The 21192-nt window shown below is 41.6% G+C and overlaps 1 protein-coding gene across 1 annotated transcript in view; it reads right to left on the reverse strand.

Annotated features, from left to right (window-relative positions):
• The window catches only part of ptprn2 (protein tyrosine phosphatase receptor type N2), a 158708-nt gene that overhangs the window by 18501 nt on the left and 119015 nt on the right, over positions 1 to 21192 (reverse strand). The window contains exons 12-14 of the mRNA XM_026179794.2: positions 10109 to 10324; positions 7065 to 7268; positions 1405 to 1552 (exon numbers count right to left, since the gene is read on the reverse strand). Of these exons, the coding sequence (XP_026035579.1) occupies positions 1405 to 1552; positions 7065 to 7268; positions 10109 to 10324 (568 nt within the window). The remainder of the gene's footprint in view (positions 1 to 1404; positions 1553 to 7064; positions 7269 to 10108; positions 10325 to 21192) is intronic.

A 21192-nucleotide genomic window follows, 5' to 3' on the forward strand; every position in this document is an offset into this window, starting at 1 on the left:
TTAATTTTGCTGTTTGGCTCCATTCACCTTTATCTCAGGAGCTTCATTTGGGTGAATTACAGCAAATTTTGGTGCAGGTCTGCTTGTGTTCATTTATTTTGGTGGTCACATTTTAAAGCATGATTTACATTTACTTCAATAAAATTATAGGCTTTTGTACAACTGTTACAAATACTATAAAGGGCCAAAGTTTCAAAAAATGACATCGCTTTACGTGCATGTGACCCCTCTAATCCAGAAGCCCAGACTTCAGACTGCTCTGAGCATTTTTTTTCTAGTCTTGGAGCCTATGTTTTCAAAGAGAGAGGATATCCCTAATATGGTCATCTAAGGCACACACAGCTGTGAACAGAGGTTATTTGTGAGGTGCAGCCAATCAGAAGAAAGCTGGCTTAAAGCGAAAGGAGCTAAAATGACTTGTTGCAGACTGAGATGCTGCATCAAAGCACCGCATAAGATAATACTTAATATTCATTTTGAACTGTGAATCATCCAAAAAATCTAGAGTTTAAAAAGTAAGCAGAGCAGCTCGGCTTTAAAGAAAGACTTATTCACCCTCCAGTGTTACGTTTTTGGGTCCCAGTTCATTCTGAACTAACTGAAAATCACAGTTCAGTGAGTGGAATTTCTCCACTAATGAGAAATTCTCAGCTCTGCCTAACAAACCTTTTGTCGTGTTATTGCGTCTCTCTCTTCTTTAAAATGTGTGAACTAATGCTAAAATGTAGTGGTGGGCTGAAATAAAGCAAAACATTCTCATGAAATAATGTTTTTGTCCTTCATGGTAACGCTAGCTAGTAATAATACTTTAATTACAAGGGATCAATGTTCATTTCAACCTTTGGATGGTTTTGATGCGTCCTTTGGATACACTTGCAAGAATTAGCCAAGAAAGCAGTTATAGTCACATTCAAACTGCTTTAAAATCATAAAAACATCACTTCATCCAAATTTTTTGGAGATGCCCAGTCCCAGTACAACTTTTAACTTTGATATTCGGTGACTCTCAAACAGGTATGCATTTGTCCCCATTGAAAATCCTCTTTGGCTTTAATCGAGAGGATGCGAGAGATGCAGCAGGGAGTCTCCTCTCACTACACTGACAGACACTTATGGGGTTTCTGGAAAAAACAGTTTAAATATCGCTCTTTGGCTAGATTACTAATTACTAATTATTTGTTCATGTTTGAAGCATATTTTCCACAGTGTTGTTTTGGCATGTTTACCCAAATGGTTTTATGTTCCTCTTTGGAGCATCTGTTCACAAATACATCAACAACATTTATGAAGCTACATGACCCTGCCTGGACTGTTCCAGACTTGAGGATCGTACTAACATTCCTGCAGAAAAAAACACTAAAGCAGACAAAAAACAAACAAACCAAACAACCTGAATGGACTCACATGCGACCACGGCGTCAGAGCGGTTCCTCTTGGAGTTCTGCTCGCCTTGGCCCACGCTGCAGGCGCTGGGCTCTGCCTGGTAGGAGCACAGCGCCTCCCACTCACGCTCCAGACGGTTCTTGTTCTTCAAGTGGTCCTCCATGTATGACTAGAGGAAAACAGACACCACCTCAGCCACCACTTCAAACGACAAGCCAGAACCGTGCAAGAGTTCAGCTCGAGATATGGCTGCAACAAAGAAATCTGATTTGTTTTTGCACTGAATTTGGTTTAATTAAGTAAAAATAACAAAAAAAAAAACCCCACTTCACCTTTACCTCACTGGAGGTTTCTGGTTAATGCTCGATGTTAATGCTTCATTGTATTTTCTAACCCATAAATAAACTAGAGCAAAAACACTAAACCTTAAACAACAGCATCCTCCTTCAAGCATTGATCAGCTGTCATGTCGCATTATTATTCTAAGCTGCTGTACAGCACGGCAGCTAAATGAAGAGGAGGCTGCTGAAGATCTAGGTGGGGAAGGTGTGCTAATGCTGGCATCTTTGTGTGTTTGTGTGTTTGACCGAGAAGAAACAAAAAACACACACAATTAAGACTCCCTGAAAGGTTCGTCTGCATTGGAAATACTTCAGGGGTGTTTCAATCACGTCCCTCACTGCTTGCACAGCCGCTGATAAGATTGTCTGCATTTAAGCTGTCGCTTGGAGAAGACAAAATTGAATTCGCTAGAGAGACAAAGATGGAAAAAGAGAAGGGGGAGGGGTATAGGCCTCTGTATGTGCGTGTGTGTGTATGTATTCACCCAAACCAGGGCAAGTCTTAGGGAGCTTAGAGGCTGTAGCTGGCAAGAAGAGTCTTTTTTAGCATAGCACAGTGTTGCACTTTCTCTCCTGTATCATGGCTCCCCTCTCGGCGGGGTTAAATGGTTTAGTCCGCTATTGTGTGAGACAGAAGATTACAGACTCATAAACTGATGTCAGGGATCAGCTGGCTAATACAATGAAAGTGATACCCAGATGTGCCGGGTTTTCATCCCGTATTAAAAGCAGTATAGGTAGGCCGAGCAGAGAGGCGACGCTCCATTGTCACAAATCCGACTTATTCACTTCTGCCTGTCATCGAGAATCCAAGTCTTTGCAGCATAGTATACATTAATATATATATATTCATAGATGATAATCACAAATAAGCTTGTCCAAAAACACAATAGCCAATTATTCTGGTGATGAATTCAGAAGTCCTCTGCATGCCTGAGAAGGATATTAGCGCTTAAAAGAAAATTACAAATCCTGCACACAATGGAAATCAGAGTTTATTGTTGGCCACAGAAGCAAAAGGTGTTACACACGACCAGGCTGAGAACAATAAAAAAAAATGAGAGAAAACGGTGGCACAGTATGCCCTATCTGAACCCATTAATGACAAGAAGTGATCGTCCTAAAATACTGCAGTAAATTTCTACTCTTCTACTTCCCAGTCTGAATCTGCTGTTTTATGCATGCAAAAAAATTCAATTATTAAAAAAAGTCAGTTCTAACACATGTATATTTGCATGTGCTGAGATGTGCATCGCCTAGAACACACACACACACATATACACATATACAGCGCTGTCTTCCCAGGAAAATGACAGCATGCCATTATGGCCACTTGACAGAGCCTGTCACCACTATGCTCTTGTCACCCTGTACAAGTACTCTCTGCTTGCCAGCCTGACAGCATTCCACCTCCCCTACCAATATTACATCTCCATGTACTTGATATATCCACTCTGAATTGCATCCCATTCTATTCAAACGATGCCCTGAATCGATTGCATTCCAAATTCATATTTTCGCAACTTAATGCAATACAGCCAGCAGGCCCTTATCGAGGCCTCCTGCTTCTAGGAGGAGGCAGTGGACCACGGCGTATTCCAGAGACAGGGTAACGAAGGTTTAGTGAATGGGGGGATTATGTCTGCCAATCAGAGGGCTGGGATGGGAGGCCTGGGTGTCAGGGAAACAATGTCTAATCCTTCCTAAGCAGTCTCCTCAGCAGCAGAGGGTGCTGGGTGAAATCAGGATGAAGGGACGACCAGGGGAGCCAGACACAACAGGTAACACATTACTGTCAGGCTCTGCTGTCAAATTAAAACAAACAATGGTGGGAACAGTTTGTGCAGGGACCTTTATGATATGTCGAACAGCTGCGAGACGTGAAAAAGAGCATTAACGTGTACTGTGATTTGTGTGACTAATATTAGCTACATGAAAAGAACTCATTGTGTTGCTTTAAATGAGGCAGCAAATTGCACCCCCCCCCAACTAAATATAAAATTGCAAAGAAAAAAACCCCACAAAAACGCTGAGGGCAGAACATGTTGCACAAGTCAGTGGCTATTTTTCCTTTGCCTGAGTCTATTATCCTGTTGAGCAAATAATTTATCATTTAAAAAAAATGAACAATAACAACTCAACACAATAATGAAAAAGGGCCTCCAGCTACTTAATTATTGATTTCTTTCCCCTCTTTTTTCTTTTTTCAGTTTTTTTTTAAAGAGAGAGGTGATTAAGCCAAGGGAAAACTACAACAACAGCAACGGCATCAACATTTTGACCCTGTTCCTGCACAGCAGGAGAACCTGCTGAGGGGTGTTTTGCTTTGCAAGGCCGGAAAACAAGTTTGGTGCCTGTGAACCCCTGTCCGTGGTGCTGAAAAGCTGCAGAATCACAGAGTGGCACATGCTTCCTTTTTACACATCTCTTAATTATTTTACATACATAAAATGTAGAGGTTATGGCATCACAGTGTAGCTGAAACAGAAGAAAAAAAACAAGTGTAAGACACCAGAGGTGTGCCAAAGCTCTGGAAAGCACAGCAGATGACTCAGCACACAGAGGCATCCAATTTTGGTTTTGAAGTTGGAAGTCGTTATGCAAGTCTTAAGGTGGGCCACACAGTGGGACACAACATCGTAGTTCATTTATCCTGACGGCACTCTCGCAGAAGTGGTGTGTGTGCGTGTGTGTGTGTGTGTGAGAGGTGTTTGGGGCTCAAGAAGGAAAAAAAAAGAACCCCCAGCATGTGTGCTTTGGAAAGCTGGGTATTCATCATCCTTCTCCACACGGTGTGAGCTCCAAAGAGCGGGAGCGGCGAGATGAGAGGAGAGCAGAGATCGGAAAATATAGGTCTGAGATCAGTGATAACAAGGCAATCTCACACATGGTTTCATGTGAGATGGTGGAGGAATTTTAAAGAAGAGGCCCCTATAGGACATCTCCATGTCAATCACGGCCATGAAAGAGAAGTAAAGGCCCCAGAGTGTTTTACCTTTCCACAGCGAAGCGCTTGCGTTGCTGCTGCGAAGAAACTAGGGCTAATAATAACAGCTCCTAGAAATGATTCACAGTGGCTCTTTTGTTATTTGCAAGGCTAAATGCTTTTCTATTGTCAATGTTTTCAAAAGAGGCTTCACAAACAAGCCTTGACGAGTGCAACAAAACCCATCTATTACCAGCAATACAAGGCATTACTCAGATTCACTCTCATTCATTATAGCCTCCCAATATAAAAGCTAGACATGCAGTGTGATGAATGCTCTCTCCATTAATGGAAACACTGCAAGGCATCTATCCATCTCTTTTATCAAGCTTGTTTCAAATGAATGAAGCAAAAGTTGTGCAAAATCAAACCATGCATTGTGTGTTTGTGGAAGTATTGGCAACCAAGAGCTTTTTCAATCAAACAAAAAAAAAAAAAAAGAACAATATTTCTAAAACATCCAAATGACAATCAGATGGGTAATGATATTTCACTTTTGTGCCGCTCTCATCACGCGAAACATTGTCTACCTTATTTTGCTGCGGCGGTAAGAGAAAACGGAGGCGGTAAGAGATGAAAATGACAGAGAGGAGAGAGAACCAGGACGGAATGATGAAGAGGGAAAATGAGACAGAAGTAGGAAGAAAAAGTTGGAGGAGGAGGAGAAAAAAAAATATAAAGACGCCAGAGCCGAGATAAAAGCAGGAGGGAGAAAACAGCAGGAAGAGTAATGAAAAAAACAAAAAACAAAGATAACAGGGTTCTGAAGGGAATGAGGTGAGAGAGGGATGAAAAACACCATCCAGACAGATAAACAGAGAGAAATAAAGCTGTTGGTATTCATACAGGACGTCTTAAAATCAGACACTAGCATACAAATTCATCAAACAAATAAAAGGAAGTGACAGCAAACATTTTTCTATACTGGATTGGCTCCAGTATGCCAGAATATTCCAAATTAGGTGTAGTACAAAATACATTACACTGGCAATCTTCATTTAACCATGCAGGCACTCTAAGCGGCGTGACGTATAACAGACATTACCTCATGGCTCCTCAAGGTGGAGCTAAAAAGCGAATGAGTGCAAGGGTCTTAACTGGCTTGCAGCAATAAATGCATAGCTGAGAAGCAGCAGGCAGCCAGAGAAAGCAAATCAGGGTGCTAACCGATTGAAGCAACACACAATGCCAACACTTGTATATTAATCCCACAATGCAGTGAGTAAATTCTCTCTTCTGTGCGAATATCGCGATGTATCGTAAATGACTTTATGGCCATTTATCGAGTATCGCAGAATCACATACATATGACATCATAAGGTACTTGAGTCAGTGTTCATTTTTTAACATTAAAATTAGATTTTTAAACCTATTAATTATATAAAAGTAGATATTTCAGTCACTGATCACTCATTTTTGTTGTTCTTTGAAAGAATTTTAAACAATTTCTTTAGTGTCAACGTATTTATTTACTTGAAAATATCATCGGACTTCTTCCCACCACTATTAGCTGTCGATTTGTCTATTTAATGACCCGTAACAGTATTTTCCCAAGCATTCATTAGGTACCACTAACCCTAACCCACTGGCTCTCAAACTGTGGTGAGGGACAGAAACAGGTGGATAGAGTTTGCTGATGCTATTGCACTTTCAGCTTGGATCCTTTTTATTTTTTATGACTGTTAAAAACTGTGGGGTGTGTGTGTGTGCGTGTGAACGTCCTTCTGAAGTGGGGTATGCCAGGAAAAACTTGAGAACTGCAGCCTGAAACCATCACTCTCAGCTAACAATTTTCACCTCTCAAGTTCTCTTGCTAGTTTTCACAACAGTCTGCGTTCTGCATTTGATCACAGTTATTTCATTAGACAGACATTACTAAACGATCACTCAGATCTCATTAAAGACATCCCGCGTGCACTGTTGGAGCAGGTATTTGTGGATGCCATCTTTTTCGTGCTTTATGGATATCCTGATTTGTACTTTTATGATTAATGTAGCAACTCAACACTCACCATCCTCTGGTGAAGTGCAGTACCAAAGGCTGGGAATGTCTGATGTAGACTTGTGACTGTCTACTGAAAGCTGACCCTACTTACATAGCTTAGGAGTCTCACACACTCGACTAAACCCACCCTGGCAGGTTAAGTGCATATTTATGAGACATGAAGGGATGTTTGTGCTTGTTCAGTTGAAACAGTCAGACGCTAAGAACCACAAATGCTCTCTGAGGGCTGGACAACAAGCCATGTTACCAGCCAACCTCCATTTAATAACTCATCTCCTTCTTTACCCCCTTTTTCCACCTCATGAATCATTACTTAAATTATTTCTGGAGTCAAGGCAAAGCTTCTTACCAGTATCATGTGACCAGTGGAGATGTCCATGTTGGATGGGACTGGCTCTTCACACCAGGAGGAGGTGCTGCTGCGGGTCGACGGGCTGGCTGCGGGGCCATCGCTGAACTGAGATGACACGCTGTTGAGCCGAGAGTGGCGCAACGTCTCCGGCCGCTCGACGCGCTCCGATGTTCGTATCGCCATCCGCTGACGACACAACTCCTGGGGATTACAGGAGACGACGATGGTGAAGAAGTGGATAATGAAGAGCGCAGTTCTTCCTCTTTGCAAGCTCTTGTGCATTTATCTTCTTTTCATGCACGTAACAATAGCTTTATGTGCTTATCCTTGCTGTGAGGGGCTGGTTTCTGTAAATGCACCTTGTGAAATCCTGCATCTCGGCTGAGTTGATCTGTCCTCACTTAACTGTAGATTAATGGCTTATCCTCGTGGATTATGGAGCTTATACTAATTATGTCAAAAATACATGGTTGAGGAACCCTTACAGAATAAATTCAGTATGTCACACCTTGCTGCCACACAAACAACTCCCTTCAATGCTAAAGAATGGATCTTTCACAGCATAATCACCCCACATCCACACGGTGAACTCAAACTGCACAGCAAAAAGTGCTCTACTTAAAAAAGAAGAATCTTTTTTTAAAGGATTTTTTTTTTTTGCAGAGAAGCAAAGGAGATACAAAATGAAGTTCCACTATTGCAAAATAAATGAATAAACATTTCCTGTCGCTTACGAAGCCACTTCTATTAAGACCACACATCTTTGTAGTCTTAATGAGTCAGTTTTTCTCCCATCATGCCTCAGTGCAGAGACAGAGGATTAACCCTCTGAGATCTAATTTGTCATCCTAGCCCCCAACACTTAGCCTAACTGTACCCTGATGTTATAGTGACAAAATTCAATTAAATGAGTTTTAATGCATGTCAGTTAGAATAATTATTATAATAATAACAATTATTCGTGTTATTTCCCTTATTTTGTTTTCTAAAATGACATATTCTGATGGTTAGGACCATCACTATTGGTTACTTAGACCTCAGGGGGTTAAACAGTTCAAGACTGAGCATTAACTACTAAAATGACCAGCACAGGGTTGTATACCTCGGCCAACAAGTTACATTGGAGTTTATATTCATGCCTGTTTAGACCCATGGAAGACTTTTAAAGGTGGATGCCAAAGATCAATTCTGCATCAGTAAATTCCAGAAATACAGTCACAGTCTCTTCCTCCTTTTCCCGAGTTATGGCTGGAAAACCTGGCTGGATATAAAATGTTGCTGCATTATGTATTTGTTAGACATTTGTGTGAAATTCTGTCCCTAAAAGTCTCTTGTGATGTAACCTTGATCTTTGACATACGACCGTCAAACTCTCACAACTTCACCCTCTACCGCACGTTTGCGCCACATGTAATGAAACTCCACCCCGTGACGACGCTCTATCTCACTCAAAACACTCCGATGATAGTTTATCAAATTTGAAGAAATTCGCCAAGAGCGTTCCTGAGCTATTGTGTTCACCCAAAAAAAGATGTATGAATAAATGGGCAACGAGAAATGATAACGCCTCTGGCCATGCATGTTGACAGCGCTGAAGCATAATAAAAAAATATATAAATATATATATTAGAAAGAAAATCTGCTGAATTTATGCAAGCTTACATATTACATCTGCTTCCCCACAATAAGGTGTGGCTTCACTGGATATTTCCACGTTAAATTTATAATCTGTAAGCCCCACCGTGTTTAAATTTGGGAGGCAAAGCAGTCAGCTCCACAGAATTCATTTCCATACTCAATTAATAACAGTCAGGGCAGGCGGGCCAGTGAAAATGCCTCGTGAAAGCACATGCTATCTCATGATGAATCATAGCGATATTTCCCTCTGGAGCACAGGCCTCTCTAAGCTCTGGTCTTGGATCAGCTTTTCTGCCATCGGACTTTAATGATTAGAGGCATGAAGCAGTGCCCTGGGCCTTGGCCCCAGGGCACAGTCCAGGTCCACCTCATAATTCATCCTACTTCTCAACATCTCTGCAAAGCCCTGTGCTGTACCAGCGCTGAGAAATGGTCCCATAAGAAGGGAGTGGGATGCAGTTAGTGCCAGAGGAGAGAGACACACGGAGCCCAGGGAGAAGCACAGGTCGTGAGATTACACTCTCCCCATTACCCCCTTCTTTCAGACAACTAATCAGAATGAAAACAGGGCCAAGGGGAAACAAAATCTACAGTCCGTGCTGCCATTTTACAATAACACCCTCCCACTGCAGACAGCTCTCCCCAAACAACTCTGTATGTCAAGCATAGAGTACACACCCACAAGACAGCAGAGTGGCTAGCAAAGGACGAACAGGTACCGGATTTCACCTTAAATTTGCACCGATTTTCATTAATTTATGATAATCAAAGAGTGGAATTTCAGAAAGAATATTTTTGCATCTATTCTTAATTTGAATATTTTTTTATTTGATATCTTTTTTAATGGTCATCACCATAACACCTCAGCCTTTGGAAATCAGCCTCGTGAAAACCTGATAAAATATTGAAAATGTTAACGTGACATGCAGATAAATGTGTTCTGAGTGCCACGCTGGGCACAGCTGAGCCCCAACTCTGAAAATCAATACAGCCCAGGCTGCCTGTTGCCCTGGAGGAACTGAGGGAATAGGTCACAGTGGCGGTCTGCTCCCTTTCTCCTACGCAGACACACACAATTCACATGAAAGGGTAAGCATATCTATTGGAAAAATGCTACTGGCAAAGAAAAAGGAAAGATTTAAATACACATGACAATATTTTCCTGTTAAACTACTAAAACATTTAATAGCACATAAAATAAAACAAAACAACAAAATCGCTGCATCAAAAAATGGTCCCGAAAAGCAGGTGGAACAAGAGTCACTCAAACATGAGCAGACAAACTCTCACAAACCAATTGGATGATCGGCCGTATTTGAACAGAGGGTGCTTCCCTCCAATAGCAAAGCACAGGATAAGAATCCCGGCCTCTGACTGGCTCATAGCAAGGAGGCTGGTCTTACCTGATAGGTTGCAGTGGCATCAGTACTGGTGTCAGTCCCCAGACTGGCTAGCTTCTCCTTCATGTGTAGGTGCGAGCGCTGGCGCACGCAGAAGAAAGTGGCCGACACTGCCACGGCCACCAGGATGAAGAGCATGCAGAGGACGGAGAGCAGCAGGAACTGGCCCGACTCCACCCTGGTCTCCTTCACCACGGGGATCTGGGTCAGGCTGCCCCTCTGGAGGACACGCACACAAACAGAGAGAGAAAAACGCTGTCAAGAGCGGTAAATGATGCCAGTCTGTCTTTTTCCCAGACTGATGCAGTCGCTTTTGATTTACAGCAACCTCCATATCAAGTCTGCAGTGCATCAATTTTCACCTGAAGGCTTGTGTTGGGGAAAAAATGTGGATGCAGAAGTGATGCAAGTGCCTTGTCACCTTACCTCCACTTCCTCTCCCACTCTTTCCTTCCACCCACTGCCACTGTCTGACTGGCCATTCTCATTAGAGAGCTCTAACTCTGGCTTGATAATATGCATTCAGACTCAGTCAACCCCTATTACAAGCCCCTGTCCAGTCCTGTCTCCTCACTGTGCCCCACTATAGATATTTACAACCCCATTTAGTGCTGGCATGGCACGGGCTGGCACTGTGCAGCTTCAGGAGGCCTGGATACTAAAAGCTGTTGCTTAATTAGCTCCTCTGGTCCTGAGTTTGGCTGGATTAGGCCCTGGCCCAAGCTGCACAGCTAATGGCTACCAGGACTGGGGAGACACAGGCGGCGCAGACTGGACCCTCACACATACACTACTATCACCAGTTCAGTAAAAAACAAGAAAAAAAAAAAGCTTTTCAAAGATTCACACCAACGCTGCATGTTAATTTAGACAGTAGTTTCTACAGCAGACCAGGTTTAATGTGGTGTAACATCATCTAAGAGATTTTTATCAGTGTAGGTTAAAGAATAGGCCCTATGTGTTGATAATTGGTCCACTTGTGGCCATTTACTATAACAATAAATCCCCTGTAGGCCTCGCTGATACATATTTTGAGAGCATAACAGTGATAATTAGGAGCAATAATGCAGACGGATAATTAAAGATACCTAAAATGTAGCTGCTAATAAGACTGCCTGTGCTGATTGCATAGGCATCCTGTCAATTTGTCTTTGCTTTGAGCTCTGCAAAACAGAGGGGTGCAATTTGGCCCAGCACAATTTGCCTCACATAAATCATCCTCACTGTCCTCTGAGATTGACGTAAAAACATGGCGTTTCTGTAAAAGCCAGATCTCTGCAGATTTTGATCAAATTTTACCAGCTGCACACATGCCAATAGCTATGCATCTGCAAAAGGGCAATATCAATAACAGTGCACGAATACATCAGCAGGCTCCTAATTGTCTGCATGCAATATTGAAAGATTGATGGGTGGAATGAATCAAATCCACCCCCCCCAAAAAAAAAAAGAAATAAAAAAAGCAGCCAGTCGTGCTCTGACATTTAGCCTGAGGGGTCTAATGGGCTGGCTGAAGGATGACTACATCTTGTTATACCATTTTCAAAACAAGACACTTCACCTCACACCAGTAACAATGCGGTTTGACCTTGTGGCTCGTAATTGCCAGTGTTTTAGCTGTTGTGCCGATGCCCGGGTCTTTTCGATTACTGTGTTGGGCCTGACGACAGTTGCTGTTGATTGCAATTGCGGTGACTCGAGCATGTAGTTTCAATCAAGCATTAAGAGGTTGGACAACAACCGAAAGGTTTGAAGAGGCTCATATACGGTTAGAGAGGGGAGAAATGGTCTCCATCCAGTGAATTGTCTCTCGTTTTTAGTGATTGAAATGAATACACGGACAGCAGCAATGTTTTAGAAATGAAAACTATTTTCATTTGCTAGATGCATTCTAACATAAACACGCACACAAAAAATAAAAATATCGAAGCTTAAAAAGCCTCCTTCCACTTTGCATCCAGCATATCTGGCACCATAGGATGCTACACTGATTCAAGCCTCTGAAATCAAAGTGCCTACTGATTCAGATCTGCCTCAACCGATTTCCAGCAGTAGCACAATAATACAACTCTATCTTTTATTTCGAAAAAAAATAAATTAACATTTATTATAAAGTTCATCACGGACGTGGCCCTTCGTAATACGTGGCTTATTCTCGAAAACGATTTACCTGGTCAGCTTGAAATGAATAAAAATGTTTGGGAGCGAACAGACTTGAAATGCAGTGTGATCTTAAAAGAGTGTTTGAAGATGGCAATCGAACTGGAAGGAAACTAGAAGAGAGACAGAAAAGGGGGGGAAAAGGAGGAAAAAAGGGGAGGAGATGTGCCGCGAAGAATTACCTTTTGAGTTTTGTTCCTCAGCTTTTTTTCAGCTTTTTATAAATTACATTTTGTATTAATTTTTCACCCCATGATTGGAGTCTGGTTCAACTAAAAATTGCATCAAGATTTCCCTCATAACTAAATGAATATTTTTAACCGAGATTATTCTTTTAAAAAAAATCACAAGCTATCACATTTAGAATTTTACCCCCTTTTGTTTTATGTGCATTTAATAAAAAATATCACCTGGTTGAAGCATCACAGAATAAATCATCAGCTTAGTTTTTTTTATATCTTTTTGGAAATGTATTTGTTAAATCTCTTGAACACACACACACACACACAAATGATTTTAACACCATTCCTATCTCTGGTTATAACTCTGCCTCTAACAGGCTCTCTCCCTCTGCTCTCCTCTCTGCTCACATCGCCCCTGTCTGGTGTGGTGAATTAGCCAATCTGAGAGGAGACAAGGGGCAGATGGATTTCGGTGCTCTGGATTATTCACATAATAAGAGGGAAGGTCAGGCAGAGTGGTGCTGTCGGGGCAAATGGCCATCCATTCACTCACGCCACAATACCTTTAAGAAGTACGAGAGGAAAATCCTTCCAAACACCACAACGCCAGACCTTAAATCAAAGTCTTTTCTTTTTGAAGTTGCAGCTACTATTGCAGATTTGAATGGTATGAAATCAGCTCCATGTAAGCTGTATTCATGAGAGAACCTGTGATTAATAAAAGAAAAAAAATCTCCCAAAATAAAAGTGTCTAATGTTGTTTAAATTTGGCAACATTGAAAATAATTTTTAGACTTACTTTTATTCATTCATTTATATATACAATATATGTGATTTTTTTTAAGTCAGCCAGTCCTAAACTAGACTTAAACGATGAAAATAAATCTAGGAATTAAATAGATATTTATGTCACAAAACACATGATTAAAAATGAATATTTGAGCAGTCAAAGAGGGGAATTACCAGTTCTAATTCTCAACATTTAAGAGTTGGAGCTGTCGGCACCAAAGAAGATGAGCCTGCTTCGAAACTTTGTCCGCTGCAGCCAGATGTGCTCCCATCAAAGCAGCAGACTCAACACACCGCTTCCTAGGATTTTTTTAAATCTTTTTTTTTTCTTTCTGTAAGATTAGATTTATTTTTCATACACTGGAAGCCAAATGCTATCGATTCTCGATCACATTTATGCCATCAGCTTTTCGTGATTCGGTCTTCAGCAAACTATCGCGCAGAAGGAGCGAAATTAAATGTGCTCAGACTGAAACCAGAGCTCCTAAATTATTCTGCATCTCGATGAAAAAACATTTTCGCTCACGGGCTTTCACCGTGATTGTTCGCAAGTTTTTTTTTTCTTTTGTTATTTTTTTTCCCAAAGCCAATCCTTCTCTCTCTCTTTAACCGTTAAAACTTGCACACTGATTACAGCACAAAACAGACACACGCGTTTTCAAGCCAGGAGATAATTACCCAAATCCATGTCGCCGGGCAGAGCGCACATTTCGCAGTAAACGGAAGCTGATGCTGCGTCTTGTATTCCAGAGAGCACGGATAACCACTGACGCTCGCCGCAGCTCCAAGAAGCGTTTGCGCGTCCCGGCCGCCCACTCAGTCCGCTTCTCCAAAAGTTCCCCTGCGATGGTCCCATGCGTGCCCCCTCCCCAGCACCAACAAAAGACGTAGATGAAGAAAAAAAAGAGAAGGGGGCAAAAAAGGGAGAGTCGAAGAGAATAAGAAAAGGGAGAAGAATGTGGGATATGCCCGCCTGATTTTCCGAGCCTCGGAAGAATGTGCAGAAGCCCCACTAGTGAGTCCTTTCAGCGCCTCTGTGCCAATGAAAAGAGATGGGGAGGTGGTGGGGTTGGGTTTTTTTTTTTTTTTTTGCGATCATTTAGTTAAGGCTGAGCCCCTCCTTATATTCAGCCGCTCAGGAGTCCCCGTCCATTGCACATGTCATATCCACTGGTTGCTATAGCGATGCCTCCACATGTTGTCGACAGTGAATGTTCAAGGAGCGATGCCTGGCTAATAGGCTTGCGGGCCGAGGGGCGATATGAATGGACATAGGGCTAGTCACTCATTTGTTGAGCTACTAGGGGTCTCTGTGTTTGGTGTGTGAATTGCTGTTTTCTCAGGCTCTGCTTTTCCTCTGCTCCCTCTCCCAGGGATTCAGTTATGTGAGCAGAATAAGGGAGATGGGGTAGTCTATTCTTCAAAGTAGGCTTTTGCATTTAAAGCTGAAGTGAGCGCTATTATTGGAGGCTACCACACCGTACAGTAGTTGTAAACTATATGAATGCTGCATCGGAGATAGATTGGGTGCATTCTGGAAAAAAAAAACCCCAAACCTCAACCTAAAGTAAAATTGCTTATAATTGGCTGAGTCTTTTCTCCGCTTCCTTCCCAGTGCTGCCAAAATGAAGTGAAAAGGAGGTGGAAATTGCAAGTTTAACAAGTTTTAAGGATAAAACTCAATAAAATGCTATCCTAATTAGCAATCAGTCTGAAAAAAAAAAATCCAATGGAGAGTAACAGCTGCACTTAGCAGGGAGAGAGAGAGCGAGAGAGAAAGGGGGATTATGGAGAGCACAAGCAGAGAAAAGGAGAAAGCAAAAGAAAAGGGGCGGTGAAGAGAGGAGAACGGGGGTCCTGTCAAATGCAGATGACGAGTCGTGGGGAGGGGGGCTGTGTGACGGGGCGCTCTCCAGTTTATTTTTTCCATTCAGAGAGCACCCCCTCCTCTCCTCTATTGTCCCTCAGTGTGACAGCTGGAGTTGGCAATGTGAAGGGGAGAACAAAAACGAGCTTGCTGTCCAGCCTGGGTCTGTGGCCACATCGGACGCCACCACATCTCCCCCCCCACCCCCCAAAAAAAGCAGGGCCAACCAGACGGGCCCCGCGGGGATGAAACCTGAAGCAGAACACACTCCGATTGACTCGACAATTTTACAGCATCCCCCAAAAACTCTTAAATGCGTAATTGTACCAAGCAGGATTAGCTGCAAAACTAAAACTGTGAGTGCATTTGGCTTTCCCCTTTTCTCATGGCCACAATACGCTTGACACTTCTCACGTCGTGCTCTCTGCACACTTGCATCTGCAAATATCAGAAAATTATTCAGAACCCAGACGCTGTTTTCTCTCCTCCCTGCGAGAGGGCATGCAAATGCTCATGGCCCGCGAGGTAAATTTTTCTAACTTGCAGGATTCTGATTCAGTTTTGAGCAGATTAACTCATTCTTTCTGCAGTGGCTTGCTGTTGCAGCAATGCACGACAGATGCAGAAGTAATGCAAGGTGGGAGACTTTTATTACGACTGCCGGTGTGTGGGTTTTATTACTGGTAAGAAATGAATAGTGGCTCCTGAAGTTAATCCCCAGAAAATCAGTCCCTACATTAAGTCGGCAATCATATCTGTCTTGGTCTCTGGTGGATTGGAAGAGAGACCTGTTCATGCTTTTTCATACAAGACACCCTGGTTACACACCTGTCAGCCCTATCTAAACCCATACTCACCCAAACAAGAGTATTCCCCTGACGCTCAGAGGATGAAACCTTTACCTTTTCTTTGAAGGAAAGCCTGACTTTGGCACATGCCGTTTTCCTTTACTTGAACTCTGCGTAAATGGACACATTTTCACACATGCCGTCTGCTACGTGCCGCACAGTGCCATTTGACAACTCGTGTCACATCCCCCCAGTGAGGCCAGCGCTAATGGTTATCTCACCAGGGAGGTCTGACGTGCATCGATTCATTCTCTCTCTCTGTCACACACACACACAAAACCCTACAAGCACTCAAATTCAGGATCGTACTGAAGTAAGTCGCTCTCGTGGTCACTGGTGATAATCGTAGATGCTGTCTCGCCTGCGTGTCCCTCCTGTAAGTACCTTCTCGGGGTAACACATGTTCCAACAGCCGCCTTGAGTCCTGCATGGCTTATCTGTCCTCCTCTACTCTCGCTGCTAGGCTGTTTGCCTCTGTGACACATTTCACATTTCTAATAAAGAAAAAAGACGGAAAAGCAATGAGTGTGTTTAAACAGTGGCAGACAGAGGTATGCGGCACTTCACCATGTCACCAGGAGAGAGGTGGGGATGAGAAATGTTAAACAAATGCCAGGATCAAGTGCGCTACCTGCGATGGCAGAGCAGAGACATCCACTGATGCCTCTGTGTGAGTTCAGAAACGGGTTGAGGAGACAATAACTTGCTCAGGTATTATCTTTGCACCTACAGGCTGCAGACATCTGGGCATATTGACATGTCTGTTGGAAATGTGCAGGTATGCTTCAACAGTCCATCTAACGGTGTAGGAAGACCTTCATCTGGACACACAGACGTCTAAGCTTTTAATATTTCTATTTTAGCAAACAGAATAGAAAGCCACCTTGCAGAGGACAGGGAGGCAGCACATTGGTGGTGCACACATATACCAATCACACTATAATGCTATCAGTGAGAGCCTAATGTCATTTACAGTGCTGCACAAGAAACCAACAGCTGCAATGTGTACCTGCAGACTTAACTAATGTGAGAAAGTGCTACACCAGAAATAGTTAGGGGGATGTTCTGCAAGGCTTTTTGAAACAGGGTGCAATAAATTATTCATAATAATATGTGAGAGAAGTGGTTTCTACTGCTCAATTTGGGAAGGTGTTGGAGGATTAGCTTCAAACTGTAGCGCGGAGAGAAATGTATGCAGTACAAAATACATTTGGGTTTTGTCTTCCTTTTTTTCCCACCCCTCTCCCAGATCCACCAGCTGTTATCGTTATTGCCGAAGTGATATTACACGATACGTGCGAGAGGGAAATCTCGAGGCTCATCTGGGTTTTTAACTCTTCTGTTTTTAAGCGTTTGATTTACACATTTACCCTTATGCTGTTTGTCATGAAACAAAGCTCTCATAAAGGCAGGGGCAGAGATGCGAGGACGAAAAGTTTGGTTTGAAAGTCTGTCTGCTTGTATTCACAGTACACCGATGTCATTCTGGGATATTGTTAGTCGCTACACTGCACTTTGATTTTGCCCCCCAGACATAAAATTATACGTACACAGAGGTAGACTATAAAAGGTGACACTTTGCGCTCTTGTCTAAGCCTCTTTTAAAACATCACTTAAGGTGCAAAAAGTTGACAGCGAGGTGAACGTCTTTAAATGCATTGTGTCTGTGTGTGTGTGCGAGAGAGAGAGAGTGCGAGAGAGAGACCATGTGTTCCAATGGAAGATGTTCAAAGACCCAAAAAGGTCCCATTTCTGGGTTTTACTTGAAACATTTGAATTGCTGTGTCTCATGCTCATCACTTGCTCAGAGAGGAACCATTCAAAACCCGTGTGTGTGTCAGCCATGTCATTCTGGTATTTTCCCCAGATGAGCTTGTTCAAATAGGCCTCTTTCTTATGTGAATCCCAGCCCAGGCTTTACCAATGCCAAGTAGTTCAAAGCAGTAAACATCAAGGTAAATGCTATGCCTGTCATCCTGACTATATTCAAAGCACAGAGGCAAACCCACACACATGCACGTCAGCGCGCACTTCAAAATGAAATAGTGTTGTGGCGTCACAGCCTGGAGTATGAAATCACAGCACATCTGTGAAATTATAGAAAGTGTTGTAATCTATTATGATATAAGCAGAGTGATACATATTATGTCTTGATTTAAATGGATTATAAATACTGATCATGTACACATACACTACTGTATGGATTCCAATCGCTACAGGTGAGGGAGAATAAAAAAATCCTGTAACTGTTTTAGTCGAAATAATATAACACAGAACCGTTTCTCGTCAGTCCCCCTGCACTCAGCTTTTTAAGGTACTTGGCAGGTAGGTTATTCTAGACTACTGGACAAGTTGAGACAATATGTGTGGATTTTGGCTGCCTCCCTGTGTCTTTCTAGACATCCCAGACTGACTCCAGGCTCTGAGATCAGGGCTTTGTGTGGGTCGTATGAAGGTTGCAAGACTCCTTGTTCTCCTCACAGATGAAGATGGTCACACCATGGACAGGAGGACACTCTGTAGCTTGTGTTGGCATTGCCATGAGTGGCTACGTATCCTCCTACTGTCTGAAAATTCTTTGGTGGTCTCGCTGCTTTGGCTCCATAAAGTACACTAAAAAAACTTCAAAACAAAACAAAAAAAATCTACCAAAATAAAATAAAAAATAAAATAATGTCACATTATTAAGGTATTAGTAAGGTGTTAGCGAGTTCTTAATTCATCATTTATACAGGATTACTCCTCCTTAGTATGCCACTTATAAATACAGGCATAATATTATGACTATGATAATGATTATTACTAGCAGTGATAACATTCTTCTTGAGTCTCTCTATGCTGTCTGTTATGTCTCATAATGGATGGCTGCCTCTTTCTGAGTTTGTTCTGTTGTGAAGGACTTCCTGTTAACTGGGAGTTCTTCCTTCCCATTGTTGCCAATTGTTGCCAAGTTATTGCTTATAAAGGATAATCTAATTGTTGGGGGTTTCCATTCTGTAGTGTAGGATCTTTACTTCACAAATTAACCTCCTAGGACCTGGCGTCCACATATGTGGACATCACATTTTGGGTTATTTAGACCAAAATATTCAATTTTGCTCTACAAGGGCCTGATATCCACTTACGAGGAGATTATACTGCTACTGTTCTATTGAAATTTTAAACAAATATCCTCATATGTGGCTCTCATTTTTCTTAGAAACAAAAATCAGGTTAAAAAAACCCAAATCTGGTAATTCTTTGCTTTTACGGGTCGCAATCAGCCCAAATATAAAAGAGAAATTAAAAATGCATGCCGTGGAAGAGTTCGGGTCTTAGGAGGTTAAAGAACAATGAGGCTACTTTTTTTTGAATAAATGAAATTAAAATGAACTGCACATAATTGGAAATGGTAACTATTAAGGTAACTAGTGTACTCATTTATTAGTGTATAGAAAAGCATGATTTCAGATGCAGTCTGAAGCTCTGTGTTTTGGCTTGTTCGCTTGCACTGTTTGTTCAATCAGCATTTAAATCTAATATTCATTAAACCTTTTGTATGTCGAGCGAAAGGCAAGTCAACATTGTGGATAATCACGATCTGATGGCACTAACTGTTTATCATACAAGTCAGATGGCAGATTACCTAAAATTGTCAGTAATCTTTGAGAAAATTGTCATTGATTTTAGAAAATGGTAAACAGAAGCAGCTTCTCCTTTCAAGGCTGCAGTCATTGATTTGTCTGCTGCAAGGACATGTGTTAATATCAGAGTTTGATTGCTGTAGTAAGCTAATTCAACTTACTATATTTTAATTATTGTATCACTAACACTGCTCTTTACAGTGTTCATATGAAAATGAAGACTCTGCAAGAGTTGCAAGTAACTGTTTTCTTTATATTTTTGTTCCAAGGAGCCAGACTCTTGTAATTAAAAAAGAGAGTAATAGTTCTTCAGGCTTTCAGGGGTCTGTCAAAGCTTTTCTTTCCTTCCTCTGACCATTTTCAGAGGATTTTGTTGTTGTTGTTTTTTGTTAAACTACTTAACACTGACCTATGGATCATTCAAGCATAAAATAAGCACCTACCCCAAGAGCTGAACCAGTGTTGTATTTACACATCACATACAACATACAACTGGATATACTACTTAAAGAAATTACAAGAAAGCGTGCCTAAGAGAGTTCAGGCTGAGTTGAATACTAAACGTGTTCATACCAAATATTGAGTTACAGAATTGCTAAAACTTGTTTTTGTGTTTACGTACTGCATTTGTACATGTCTCAGTTTAAATCACTGCACATATTTCCCATTTTCCTAGCAAAATATAAATGAATAAAGGGTGGGCCAAGACTACACAGTAATGTGTATTGTATTCTTAAAAATCTGTGCTAAAGCTGCATATCATAGTTAGCATTCTAATTATTTAATGGCACTGAAGTAATAATACAGCTTGGTTCTTGTATGATGTTAGCTTCAAAGCTAGTTAGCCTTAGAGCTACATGCTAATGATTACAGCTTACATTAAAGCACATACCACTATCAAATACTTTTGTTTAACTTTTGACCTTGTTTTTAGGTTTTTAAAAAAGGCTCCTCTCTAAGCTCTAAAGTTACAATATTTTTGTTTGTACACCAGTTTATTTGAATAGCTAGTTACTGCTAAGCTATGACTAGCTAAATCTGTCTGAATGGTCTCTTAAACTGAAGTGCAGCTTTACATTTAAGCTCTGATCTTCTTTTAAAAAGCTGGCTTGTTAATTCCAGACAAGACAAAGCTGTCAAGTGTCTGAGAAAGTTGAGCTGATTTATTTTAACTTTCTATTTTTTTTTTTATTTGGTCAAGGTGCAGCTTTAATTCCCAACTGGTTGTAGCTGACAATAATGATCCTTTCTCCCTGCAGCTGTGATGACAATAGCAATATGTCTGACAAGGATGATTGTGTTTGCTAAAATGCCAGCCAGAATTAATTAAACAAGGTCACCAAATGGTGCTCGTTGCTAAAACTTACAAAAGTCTGCTTGGTATCAGTAAAGATGTTTGCACTGTGGCCCGAGACAAAGTAAATTATGCTCAGATTTGCATTAATCACAACGACAAGAATTATTTTCAAGATGTAATGAGCTTCTGACAGGGGATATTATAATACAGTAGGTGAAAAGTCATTAGACACCAAATAAAATGGCCATGCCCAGAGTGTGATCTGAGTTTGCTAAAACAGAAGCCAATCAGGAAAAGTAATTGAAGGTAATACTTCATTCT

The sequence above is a fragment of the Astatotilapia calliptera genome, chromosome 9 (genome assembly GCF_964374335.1).
Source record: "Astatotilapia calliptera chromosome 9, fAstCal68.1, whole genome shotgun sequence".
Lineage (NCBI taxonomy): Eukaryota > Metazoa > Chordata > Actinopteri > Cichliformes > Cichlidae > Astatotilapia > Astatotilapia calliptera.